Source organism: Mytilus californianus, unplaced genomic scaffold (assembly GCF_021869535.1).
Source record: "Mytilus californianus isolate M0D057914Y unplaced genomic scaffold, xbMytCali1.0.p SCAF_53, whole genome shotgun sequence".
Classification (NCBI taxonomy): domain Eukaryota; kingdom Metazoa; phylum Mollusca; class Bivalvia; order Mytilida; family Mytilidae; genus Mytilus; species Mytilus californianus.
The window spans coordinates 883,112-897,041 of NW_026262705.1; the positions used below are offsets into that span (position 1 = coordinate 883,112).

The following is a 13,930-nucleotide window of genomic DNA, read 5'->3' on the forward strand; positions in this document are numbered from 1 at the left end:
CTGGTTTGTAAATAAATGTGTTTAGTGCTGATGCAAAGACCCTATAAGTGAATCAATATTAACGCCAAAATATGCAATCTTTAATGACCTGACAACAGTATCGTAACTATATCCCTTCTTAATAAGTCTATTTAAAGGTTTTGTTAGCTTCAGAGGTGAATACTGACATTTTTGTGTTTTATAAAGAATATTTCCATAAAAAATTGGATGTGAAATAGCTGAACGTATAAGAAGTCTGCATGTTGAGCTATATTTACGAATGATGTCCTTATACCGATGATAAAATTTAGTAAATGTTTTGACTAGTTTGTGATATCGAAAACCCTGGCGTAATAATTTTTCAGTAATACATAAATTTCTCTCGTTAAAATCTAAAACATTGTTACATACACGAGCGAATCGTACAAGTTGAGATATATAAACACCGTAAGATGGTGACAAGGGAACGTCACCATCTAAAAATGGATAATTAACGATAGGAAATGAAAAATCATCTCTTTTATCATATATTTTAGTATTAAGCTTTCCATTAATGCTATAGATATCAAGATCGAGGAAAGGGCAGTGGTCATTGTTAGTATTAGCTTTATTTAAAGTAAGTTCAACAGGATAAATTTCTTTAGTATACATACTGAAGTCGTCATTATTGAGAGCCAAAATATCATCCAAATATCTAAAAGTATTATTAAATTTGTGTATCAGATGTTGTTTCGATGGGTCTTTGCTGATTTTTGTCATAAATTGTAACTCATAGCAATACAAAAAAAGGTCCGCAATAAGTGGTGCACAGTTAGTCTCCATTGAAATTCCGATAACCTGACGATATACGGAATCTCCAAAGCGAACACAAATGTTATCTAGTAAAAATTCAAGGGCATATATAGTATCAAAGCATGTCCAATTGACATAGTTTTTTTGTTTATTGCTACTAAAAATGACATAAAAGAGTTTGAACATATATATTCACATTCTGACTTTTTAAATGCCCATTTAATTAGGTGTGTGAATTTTTTCTTAATGAGAATGTGAGCCAAGTGGTATATAGGGTAGAAAAATCAAAACTTTGAACAGATTCAAAATCACCAATATATGCATGTAATTTATCAAGTACTTCCAACGAGTTCTTGACACTCCAAAAGTAATTAATTCCACTATTTTCGAAGGCCTTATTTGAACAATTTATTATCAGGTTTTTGATTGTACCAAGTGTACTGGTAAGAAGAATAGACAATTTAGTAGTTGAACAATGGCTTGAAGACGAAATAAATCTATATTTGTAAGGTGTTTTGTGTAGCTTCGGAAGCCAATACATAGTTGGGACTTTCATTGTATTTGGTTCTGCTTGTAAAGCGGTAGCTAAAAGTTTATGTTTGTTACAGATGTCGTTTTCTGAAAATGGAGTCAGTTGGAATGTTGGTGAATTGGTGATTTCTTTTTTCAGAACCTCAGTGTAAAATTTACGTCAAACAATAATAATATTATTAGCAGCTTTATCGGCCGGGACAAAAACAAATTCCTTGGCTAGTTCTTTTAGTTTATGTTTGATACGAGAAATAGGTTTATTGTGGTTATTGTTTAGAGTGAAATGTTCTTTAAAATGTTGAATACGTATAGCAACTATGTTCATTACTGAATTAAAAAAAGAGTCCAAAGATTTTTTGTCAGCTTTTTCCCGTTTTATCCATTTCAAACAGTAAGTATGGAGTGAGTCGTGGATGATATTACGACACTCATTCCAATTAATAATTGACGGGGGACGATATTTAGGTCCTTTACTGAGGAATGATCTTAACTCTCGGTCTTGAACGATGTTAAGATCTCCTGTTATAACATGGGAAATGGGTCCATAAATGTATTCGGAATTACTGCAATTACATGAAGTAGGTGTATTTTCACTGATATTAACATCTTTACACAATTGGCTATAACTAAACACAAATTTCCGGGTAGATTTCTTGTAAATATAACAAATAAGAGGGAGCTCAGTATTATCAAAATATCCCGGAATTTAACTCTTTAACAGAATGGTCGTTAAAAATACCGGCAATATTTACAAAATCAAAACCTTTATTAACATACTTTATTTTAATAAACTGTTTTTTTATGATCTTCAGGGCGATCAATTTTGGGAAACAGTTTAGAATAACAATATGCCATTATAATTTGAACGATTTCATACTTAGGACTGCTATATGAAACTGTGTTGCAATCCTCTAAAATTTTATTTAACTTATTAACCGGTAATGAACAGAGCTTTGTTAACAGATAATGTCTGCCGTTGTTTTTTGAAATAGAAATTAGGTCCGAAATATTGGTATGATTGGTCCGAAATTTTCTTTGATTGCGATTTTTTCTACGACCATGAGAACGGTTTTTACGAACAGTTTTAGAAACTATATCCAAAATGTTAACAGAATCTGTTCTTGATATATTACCAATTCCCATGATATTATCATTAAGACCGAGAGGGTAGACTGTCTGTAATTTTTTAATCCAATTTAATTCAATTATTTTCCGTGATCGTACAAACTTTGAATGAGATTCACCAGGCTGCTTATTTACTACTTCTAAAGGTTGAACTGCTAAATATTTAATAGGATGATTGTGCTTCTTAAGGTGTTGATAAATGATACTTTTGAATTTATTGGGTCTTTTAAAACGATACAGATGTTCTTGAGTGCGTTTAGATAAATATCGTCCAGTTTCACCTACGTACTGAATACCGCATCCCGGTTTGTTTCATGTGAGTAAATAAATAATACTGTTTGTTTTTCAAGTTATATCAGTTTCAAAATTTAAAGAAAATGTGCGACCATTAAACGTGGACCTTACCGTATTGTTGGTGGAAAGACGGGGACATGTAAGTGATTTTTTGGCATGACACTTATCGATAGAAGGGTAACCACGATTTTTATAGTTAAAAATGTTAGCGATGGTAGTATTTTTAGATAAGCGATTTTGAAGATTGAGACGTGTAGATACCCTTTGAACGAGTTTAGTATTTAATATTTTTCCATTTCTAAGCTTCATATTTGTTTTTTGTTTGTGAATTATATTAGAAAGGAGCAAAGACTGGCGTCCAGAATATGAACCAGCATACAATGAATTAAATATGTAAAAATGATAAATCTGTTCGGCTAAAGATGTCAAACGCTATCCGTATTAATTACCCGAAAAATAAAGGGTGTAATTCAATGGTTGTCGTTTGTTGCTGTATACCGCATTTGTTTTTCTTTCATTGTTACGTACTAATCCAGGCTGTCAGCTTTCTCGTTTGAATTGTTTTATATTTGTCATTTTGGGGTCTTTTATCTGTTATGGGTTTTTCTCATTGTTGAAGTCCGTACGGTGACCTATAGTTGTTAACTGCTCCCTGGTGGACAGTTGTCTCATTAGCAACAATGCGACATTTTCTTATTTTTATATGACAAAACTATAAAAAAAAAAAAAGGAACAGACGGACGGACAAGTTGAGTAGAGTACAGTATATGCCCGGTTATTGGGAGGGGAAATACAAAATATGATTATTCAATGTTGAGATGTTGAGCTCTTACGAAGGTTAAAAAAATATTTTACGCATATCAAAAAATATTGTCAATACCATATGCAAATATTATCATGTCCTTGCTGAAATACTTGATACTAAAAACATCTAACAATATTAAAAATCAAACAAAAAAGCTAAACCAAATTGTAAATAATTTTAAAAGTGGGCTTGAAACAAGGAAAGATATCTACATATCTTACTTGATTAATAAAAGTGTCAAAAAACAATGCAAATGTAAATTGGACATTTATATGAAAGGATTGCACATGTAATTATAGTCCTAGACGTCTTCTTTATTTTCTGTTTAGATCACTTCATCTTCAAACACAAGTGATGGATCAAGCTGCCTTATGTCATCCTTTAATACAATTCATATACTAATAATAAAAAACATAAAAATTAACAAATAAATAAATTATAAAAAACCCATTGTTCAGAGAACAATTAGGGTCTTTCCAACCAAAACGACATATTTGATATGAAAAAAACAGAATCCAGTTTAACATTACATTTCGAGTGTCAAGTGATAGATTATTGTATACTGATTCCAAAAATCTATGCTTTCTTTACACTGTTGTTTGAAATAAGGGAGATAAAATGTTACTTCCTTTTTGATAAATGTAATTTCCGCTATTATTTGATAGTTTACTTGACACTGATTCCAAAAATATTTGGTTCTATATACTTTTACATTAAATAAGTACAACAAAAAAGCTACTTCCGATTTACACAATGTCACTTTCGGTTTGCTTTTTCATGGTCAAATAGCTTGCAATCTAATGCAAAAAGTCCCATCATGTATACATATGAGGTAAAAGCAACGGTCAAAATTGAGGACATCAAATTTATCTATGACCTTGACCTCAATTTCAAAGTCATAAACCAAGGACCTCAAATCAAAAGATAAAAGGTCTTTATTATATATGGTTGGTGATTTATATCACCATCAGCGTAATTTTAAATATAATAGAGGTGAAAACTCCAATTTAATGTCAGCGTACCTATTATGTCTGGATGTTTTGTTCACGCATCGTCGTCAATATAATGGAATTTTATGCGACTGTCATACAAGTGAGAGGTTTAGCTAGCTTTGAAACCAGGTTTAATCCACCATTTTCTACATAAGAAAATGCCTGTACCAAGTCAGGAATATGACAATTGTTATCCATTCGTTTGATGTGTTTGAGCTTTTGATTTTGCTTTTTGATTTTTGACTTTTTTTTTTGAATTTTCTTGGAGTTCGGTATTTTTGTGATTTTACTTTTTTCAACCAAAATGTATGTGTAACGACATGTCACAACTAACAATTTAGTAAAAATATGAAGATAGATATCTTATACAGTTTTTGAAAAGAAGTGAAAATAAGCCAACATCAAAATTTAGAATATGACCTTGACCTTTGACCTTGACCTAATTTTCTTCTTTTTTTTTGGATGAAGGACCTCAGTTCAAAAAGACCCTAGGTCTCTATCACTTATGGTTTACCAGTTAGAAATGCACATCACTTATATCAAATGCATAAGGGGGAATAACTCTCATATGGAGTCTTCAGATATCTTCGGTCCAAATGATCATCCTATTCCTGAAGATATAACGAGCAATTAGGTAAGATAAATTTGTCGTAATGTTTTACGGTTGCGAAGGAGTAGTGGACACAAGAAACATAGTATTTGGGAAGATAACGCTCACAAGAAAAAGTGTTCGGTTAAACAGTGTCAGTTTCAAAAGCGTATAAACTGTTCGATATCATAAACCAAAAATCTAAGCGACATCTGTGAAACAATAATACTGCGCAAGAAAAAAAGAAGATAGGCGGAAGAAAAAAAATATAATAATCAGAATAAGCAAAAAGTCTTTCCACGGAAAAGTGGAAAGACCTAATTATGATGAAAATCAATTTATGTGTTTGCTGTTATCCTATTTGTGTATTGTAATTGTTAGAAGAGGACTTAATATAAGTTGTACTAATTTTTTGTCCAATCCTATTGGTTGATTATTGGAATAAAATATTATTACACTAAACTCAAATTTATAATGTGTTGTTTTCATCATTTACCAATAAATCGCTACATACTTTCGATAGAGTGGTTAGTATGATCTCTTTCAGTAGTGACGTCTCAAACAAGACCCATAAAATGTCTTCGTCTTGCAAGAATATTAATCTTTTCTTGAGAATCTCTTTGACATCACGCTTCATTTTAACAATGACATGCAACAATTTTGCCTGTAAGATGTCACATTTCTGCAATGTTTAAATGAAACAATCATAATAAAAAAAATCTGCAATGTTTAAATGAAACAATCTTTATAAAAAGGTGTCAATGAAGCCACATATTTTGCCAACTGAAATTGTAATTTGAACTGTAATATATATCTTGAAAAAAACAATGAAACACAAAATAAATCTGTTAAATTTATCTGCAATACGGAATATTCATATTTTAAATTAATTGTATCTTTCATAATTGTTAACTCACAATGCATTGAAACCTTCAAACTACTCGATGGTAACTATGATAAAGAGATAACAACATGTCTTTGTTGTTTTATCTGATTGCTGTGTTACGGAATTTGACCAACTAAACGTATTAAACATACTGTTTTCATACATTCACATTATTATTTACATTGTGTAGATCTGAGGAACAAGTTTACACCACGAAGACAATTTACCACATTTTAACACTGTACAGAAATTTCAGCATGTGATAAACATTAAGGATTACATTTTTTCGCCTCATTATCATTATATTCTATAAAATATTAAAAGAATAAAAAATAATCGTGTAGTATTCATGATGTCTAGGGTCGGACAAGTAAAATGACCGTTTAGTTCAACAAAAACTGACATTATCATTGTTTTCAAGACGTACCATGTTCTGCACAAATTTAAGACCGACATTACAGGGGCATTAGCTACGAGATATAAAAGGAAATTAAAATATGTGTTTTTTGTTCCATCACTAATATAGGGACCTACAAATTCGCTTTAAGCAGCCAGTTTATTTCAGTTTTGTCAAAATAAGTTTAGAAACATCGCTGATGAATCATTCACATGCAAGTGAATAATTTGACCTCATTGAATCCGTATTCACGTGGCCTTCAATTAAACCCCTTAGCTAGGGATTGTTTATGCATGAACTAGGCGTGGTCATCTGTTAAAAGGAAACAAATGACAACATTGAAAGTGAAACAAGGGTAAACCATTAGGTTGACTGATTCGATCCACAATAAAAAAAAGTCATTCTTATGCAGGAAAAAACAATGATTAACATATTTTAAAACCTATTATAGGAAATTAAACAGAGCTCGCTTTTTATTTTTATCTATAATTATTTTTATCTTGAATTAAATGACCGTCGGCAGTATTCAGAAGTCACCTCGATGGTTCCATAGAAAATTTAGTCGGTTAAATTTAGTTTTATAGCAAGTTCAGTCTCTATTTGCATGGGAGTAGTTCCCTCATATTGCCATCATTGTGTGAGCATTCTAAAAAGACATATTTTGTTGACAATAAGTTTGAGTCAGCAGCCAAATGTGTGTGAATTGACATCATAAATATGCGACACAACTGACTAAAACAATCCGAACAAAAATAAAACACAAATCTGTCAAAAACTCCGAGAAACTATTTGTTGTAGTGAATAGCACGATATATATAGTCAAATATAATGGTATTCACACTTTCCCGATAAATTAAAAAGTAAGTAAAATAAAATTCAAGGGTATATAAAATGAGAAAAAAAAATACAAAACTCATGCGTTCGAATGCATATCTGGACTGACCCGCATCAGGAAAGCCCACAGCCAAAAACCAAAAAGCCTGGTGTACAAATACCGAGCCACGATAAGAGTCATGCGACCGAATGGAACAGTCTTACAAAAGTAAGCTTGGACAGACTTTTTGACTGCTTTCTAAGTTAACTTAAAAAAAAAAATAGACAAGTAAGTTAACTTCATCGGTGGAAGACCAGACCTAGGTCTAATTTTTTTAAGATTGCTGCAGACATATTGACAAGTCTGATCCAGATAGGACTTGTGGACAAGTCTTCTATTGATCAGTTCTAAGGACAGGTCTGCCCCAGACAATACCTTAAGACAGGTATGTCCATGACAATACCTTTGTTTATGCATGAACTAGGCGTGGTCTGCGTACAGCAAATTACTATATTCGTTAGTGACTCTTTTTAAAAATATACACATTGAAAATTTCATTTTTCATTTTATATTCTTATACACAAAAAAACATGGATATAAAATTTCAAACTTGTTGATCAACATATATATACATACAGCTATCATATAAGAAAATTTAGTACATATTTAGATGTAGAGATATTTGATTTATAATAAGTTAAATAAAACGTCTTCATTTGTGTTTGTTTGTTAAACAAAAACAATTAAAAGAAAATAATTCTCTTAATAAGCTGCCAAGATTACGGATAATTAATCACTCTTTTGAGCATAATAAAATGCGTAGCAGATACAATATGGTACATGTAATCATTTAAATTATGATCAAAATGTATCATTTACCTAACTGGCACGAGTAGTGTTGTTAAGATAGGAATACCAATAATTTCCGATTGCTTGAGACAACACTCATTTTAAATCGATTGTCATGTGATAAAAGTTTTGATCTCTGATACTGTTCTTCATTTAGAGGAATGAAGTCTGTAAAGTCGTCTTTATAAATGTCATCGTTCATAAACATATTGGTAAAGGTTCATGACGCTTGACCATTAACGCAGACGTTTACATGGTTTGACAACGTTAAACTAGCTCCCATAGTCAGCCGATATCGATAAAGACTCATCACTCTCATACCCTATCTTTAATTTCATTAAAAACATACATGTGTGCTGCTTACATTGTACGTGATTTGAAAAACGTAATTTCTCTAAAATTGAGACGAAAATAATCGAAACATGACTGTGCATTGAATCTATGAATTTGTTAGAAACCAAACAAAAAAAAAAGACAAATTATGTTGTAATATGTTTTGCTTAAGGTTTAGATATTTCTTAATTTACACACTACTGACCTCTGATACCTTCAAAGATTGTGCATTTTGCATGTTCTCCATATTATGAAATTTTATCAACTGATATTTGTCCAATTTTTCTTCATTTATTTTCGTGCACACGACATAAGGATGGAAATACAGATCACACTTCGATATTTTCTTTTTAAGATTTAACACCACCATCAGTACTGGATAATTAGAGTTCTGAGTTTCTGCAAATAAACATAATTTCTTTTCGAATAAACACGACTTTTCGAACTTATACAGGTATTTGATATTTTCAGTTCGCCATAAAACAAATACTCTGAACAAAGTTTAATAACAATTCTGAAATATCCTGACGGCGTCATGGCTATTTTTGACACGACTGCGAGTCTCAATCCATTTCCTTTTAAAAAGAGTCTAAATAACTGCCAATTATAGGGAAATAATAGAGCTGTAGAACATTCAACTTTTATTTCCATGGATTAGACAGTTATTTGAACATACGCTAACTTATAATAAACCTCAGATATATACAGTAAATCTAAAGTCTAAAATGTTTAATTATTTTAATTTTGAACTTCGTTTTCATTGATTTTCCATATAATATTATTGTACTAACTATGTCGCATCCAGAAATTTAAGATTAAGTTGACAATCAAGCTCGTATTTATTGTAGTAAAGATGTAAATATATTCATTTTTTAATTGAAGAGGTGTTTCAGGGGGAAAACTGGCAAATAGATTTTAAAATCTCCTAGTATTTATCTTTTACCTTAATTTAACTTTTAATATTGACTAACCCCCCAAAAGTGGTTCCTTTACAACCATATCACATTACAAAATAAGAATGTATACATTTAAACCGAACGTTTATATCTGACAGAAAACGGTTTTTTGTCCATTGCATCTTGAACTGTTTATTCTCAACATATTATTTTACGAATCAGCAAACACTAAAAAGTATTTTTGTTAACCGTAGCAGGTTCGCTGCAGAGGCGATCGTTTGGATGTGCCTGATGTATTAATACAAAACAGTGTCTGCTCGGATTGTAACCGTTAAATCCGTGAGGATATTGTTTACCTCTTTGCACGTGTAAGAACCATTTGAAATAAGAGGTCAGCAAGTTACTATTTTAATGTCAAATGTAAGTCCCTATTCGAAATAACCTTTCCCCAATGATATTCTCAATTCCTCTCTCTTCGTCCCGATCAGGTTAGTATGTGGAATCTTCCTAATTAATGAACTGTGGTTTTCGTCTTGAAAATGTATGAAAATGTATGAAAAACTACTATTTAGGGAACATCTGAAGAAAATTTGGAAAAATCAAAATACTACCTGATTTTCGATGTTAAGGGTAAAAACAGTTGCCTTATCAAACCTTAAACTGTTTTACCATTTTTCAAACGCAAGGGTATAAAGACAATAACTATTTAGTGTCTTTAAAATATCAGCTGTATTTGTACGAGGCTAAGAAACAGCTTTAACGCGAGCTTCAGCGAGCTATTACTCCTGTTTCGAGCCGAGTACAAATACAGCTGATATTTAAAGACACAAACAGTTATTGCATTTAACCAGCAATTAATTTTGTACTTTTTTTCCCCATCAAAATCGGTGAATCTGTTTTTGAAAGAAATCGACATGACTTAAACGTGGACCGTAATGAGGACTCCAAATTGAACTGTGACGTAAACAGTAATTTGACATATCAGATAGCTCGCAACAGAGGCAGGATACCAGGATACTATATACGTCTAGTATACCTATATCGCTTCGTGTTATCTGTACACCTGTATTAGTATAGAAGAAACGTCTATTGCAGGATAACAAGATAGATTAGCTATTGTGTCTGCATAATCTGATTGTTGGACAATTCTCAATATAAAATACTGGTAGTATCTAACAAATACTGCCAATTTTAATTAAATCAAAATAACACTCTATAACTTTGAGGCGTCCGAAGCGATTTCTCGTTTTACTTGCATCCGGAACGTGCACACCTAATTATTTTGAAGACAGTAACCTATCAATAGGTAAGAACGGGTTGAGCTATATGACAAATTAAGTGTTATGATGAGACTCGTGAAACCTGCTATGAGCATATTGTTTCTTATAAGGTATTGCTTGTTTTCTGGAAGAACAATATTCCATCAACAGTATAGGCCTTCTCTTATAGCTTCAATAAGAAGAGTTGCCGTTTTAATCCCCTTCTTCAAGTAATGGTTAGTATTTTATTTCCATGTTCAAGGTATTTGTCACCATATCAGAATATTGACTATGCAAGCTTGTCATTGTGTGTTCGTCATTTTCGGCATATGGTTTAGAATGGAAGGCAGGGGGTGCTTGTTCGCACGTATAACTAGTTTTACACTACCACCCTTTGTCATCAGCTCTTGTGTAGCATGAAATAGCATTTATACCTTGGGGTTTGTAAACTTACTTGATATTTCTTGTATATTGGGATGAATAAAACACATTTTGAGCGTGAAATCAGTAAAATACATGTGTAACAAAAGTATATAAGTTCATAAGTTTGTTATGAATAAAATGTTCTTATGCATTTTTGAAACGTTGTCATGGCCACGAATGTTGCGTTTAACTAGAAAATAATACCTCGCATTTACGCACCAAATAATGACTTTCAATCAAAATTATTGAATGTTTTTGAGAAAAAATATATATAAAATATATATTCACCATAAACACCGCTAAAATGAAATCGAAATATGTTGACGAAACAGACATATACTATATTTTGATATATACCTGTGTGGTTGCGGTGAATTATGCGAATTTGACTTGCATCTAAAACTCTATGTTCATCGTGTTTTTCCTGGTGTGGACCAAAGCAGTTTTTGCACAACACTAAGTCACAATGAAAACAGATATATTTTGGCTCTTCACACTCAGTTTTTATACTGCATTCCGCCGGCAATTTACAGACATTACTTTCAATACCTTCAAAACAAAGGACACCATGCAAACACGGTGTTATGTTTACTAAACTGAATCATACACAAACATACTGTAATGACATTATAATTCTAGTCATTATACAAATTAATCTAAATGTTCAACCACCACATAAAGGAAAAAGCTCATATATCCCAATAAATACCATCAGATGGTCTTAGGGAGCCTGTATCGATCATCTGGTATCTGCATATGGTTATAACCATATTTTCTTTAAATATTTGTTTAAACAATGATTAATCACTACTTTGAGATTTCATTCAAAACAGTTTTAGCAGAGGCTTCCAATACAAAGTTCCTAACATAACCAGCTTCGATTGTGTTTATATGCCAATACACACTTTTATTAACCCATTTAACTAGTAGATTAAAATAAGATTTCAGTTAAACTCGAAGCTGAAAAAGTTCAGCGAAAACGTTTTGAGAAAAGAAAATCAAAACAGAATTTAAGATGTTTACTAGTGGAAATGTTTATCTGATCGCAGCAAAATGGAAATAATTTAAATCAATGTTACTTTTTATTTTTTTTTATTCGAGCGTCACTGGCGCGTCTGGATTGTAAAATGTCAAATTATGGTATCAATGGTAAGTTCATTTCCACATATGAAGATATTTTGTAGCGAAACGAAATGAAAATACGCCAATTAAATCCAGAGAAGATTCGAGAAAACATGTCTAAAATTGCACCAACGGCAATGCGCTATATTTCTTTTTGTCAGAGTCAAATTTAGAATTTCTTCTTGTCGTCCATTGCTGCTAGTCAAAAGCCGAAGGTGAAAAATTTCAATTTTGTATTGAGGTCCGTCAAATCGGTATCAAAAGAACAGAATTTGTAAACGACTTTCCATATATAATTCCTGTCTATTTCCTTATTTAATGTATTGTATATATAAAAAAGAAGATGTGGTATGATTGCCAATGAGACAACTCTCCACAAGAGACCAAATGACACAGAAATTAACAACTATAGGTCACCGTACGGCCTTCAACAATGAGCAAAACCCATACCGCAAAGACAGCTGTAAAAGGCCCCGAAAAGACAATGTAAAACAATTCAAACGGGAAAACTAACGGCCAAATTTATGTACAAAAAATGAACGAAAAACAAATATGTAACACATAAACAAACGACAACCACTGAATTACAGGCTCTGACTTGGGACAGGCACATACATACAGAATGTGGCGAGATTTAATATAGGCCCCTATGGTTATATCTACTCTTCAACGTTGGTTTTTATGTTTTTTTATTTTCAAATAGTGTGGCCTCATGCATTACTGTAGAGACAGTAATTGTCAAATTGCGCATCTGGTGCAGTATAATTGGATGTTTTAATGTTATTATTACACGAATAATATAATTGCGACACTATCTTCTCTACACAAACTTTATAACTTGAGAATACATAGTTACTCTATGAATCGAAAGGCATTATGTATGTTGTATATATAGTTTTGTGGTATAGTTTTGTTATTGTTTATACAAATATAATTTAATTGTAAATAAATAAATTTGGTGTATTTACTGTCTTCTGATTGGTTAAAAGTATTACCTTTATTTTCAATGTTGTCAGTTTTTATGGCGACACGCCAACTCTGACGTTGTGTATTCATACGCCAACATGTGTGTACGTTGTTATTGTTGATATAAATAGTATAAAAAGCTCGTTGAGCCTTATTTTTGATAGAAATTTATTTATAATGAATGGCTATTATTTATTTTGAATTTATTGAACCATAAAATTAATTTTTGACTCTTCACATTTTACATAATCCGCTTAGCGGATTATTCAATGTGAAGAGTCAAAAATTAATTTTATGGTTCAATAAATTCAAAATAAACAATAGCCATTCATTAAATATAAAAATAAGAACATGTAGTATGATTACTAATTAGACGACTCGCCACCAGAGACCCAATGACATAGAAGTTAGGAACTATAGGTCACCGTAAGGCTTTCGACAATGAGTAAATTCAATACCGCGTAGTAAGCTATAGAAGGTCCATACAAATGTAAAAGATAATCAGTTTTTTGCTATGTTTAATGATAAATGACCATGCCAATCTAGCAAAATGACCCCATCGTTAGGGAAAAAATAAGTTAATAAAAACAAGACAAAATATAACAAAAAACGGTAGAAAAACTGAGAACAGACAGGTAATCAACTATTTATTTTAGTTATTTACTTTATCTGGAAGCCTTTTTTTAAATTAAAAGATATTGTACACTTCATTATTTTTTTAATATTTCCTGGGTCTAGCAAGTTCCGACATATACCTCTCCTTTCACTGTGTGTACATGTGAACAAATAATTTATAATTGCTTGACTTGTGCTATAACGAGTAGCATCGATTGTAACTCAATCGAAAATAATTCAATCAATTATGGAATTTAATTTTA

The 13,930-nt window shown here is 31.6% G+C and overlaps 1 protein-coding gene across 3 annotated transcripts in view; it reads right to left on the minus strand.

Annotated features, from left to right (window-relative positions):
• Positions 1–896: 896 nt before the first annotated feature.
• Positions 897–13,930, minus strand: part of LOC127703867 (uncharacterized) — a 38,990-nt gene continuing 25,956 nt past the window's right edge. For 2 of the 3 annotated variants that reach the window (XM_052207941.1, XM_052207942.1), the window contains 4 exons: positions 11,322–11,513; positions 8,592–8,785; positions 5,622–5,789; positions 897–3,905 (listed from right to left, as the gene is read on the minus strand). In XM_052207941.1, the coding sequence (XP_052063901.1) occupies positions 3,852–3,905; positions 5,622–5,789; positions 8,592–8,785; positions 11,322–11,513 (608 nt within the window). In that variant the 3' untranslated portion in view covers positions 897–3,851. Of the gene's footprint in view, positions 3,925–5,621; positions 5,790–8,591; positions 8,786–11,321; positions 11,514–13,930 lie in introns of all 3 variants that reach the window. The other variant, XM_052207943.1, reaches the window with a different exon arrangement.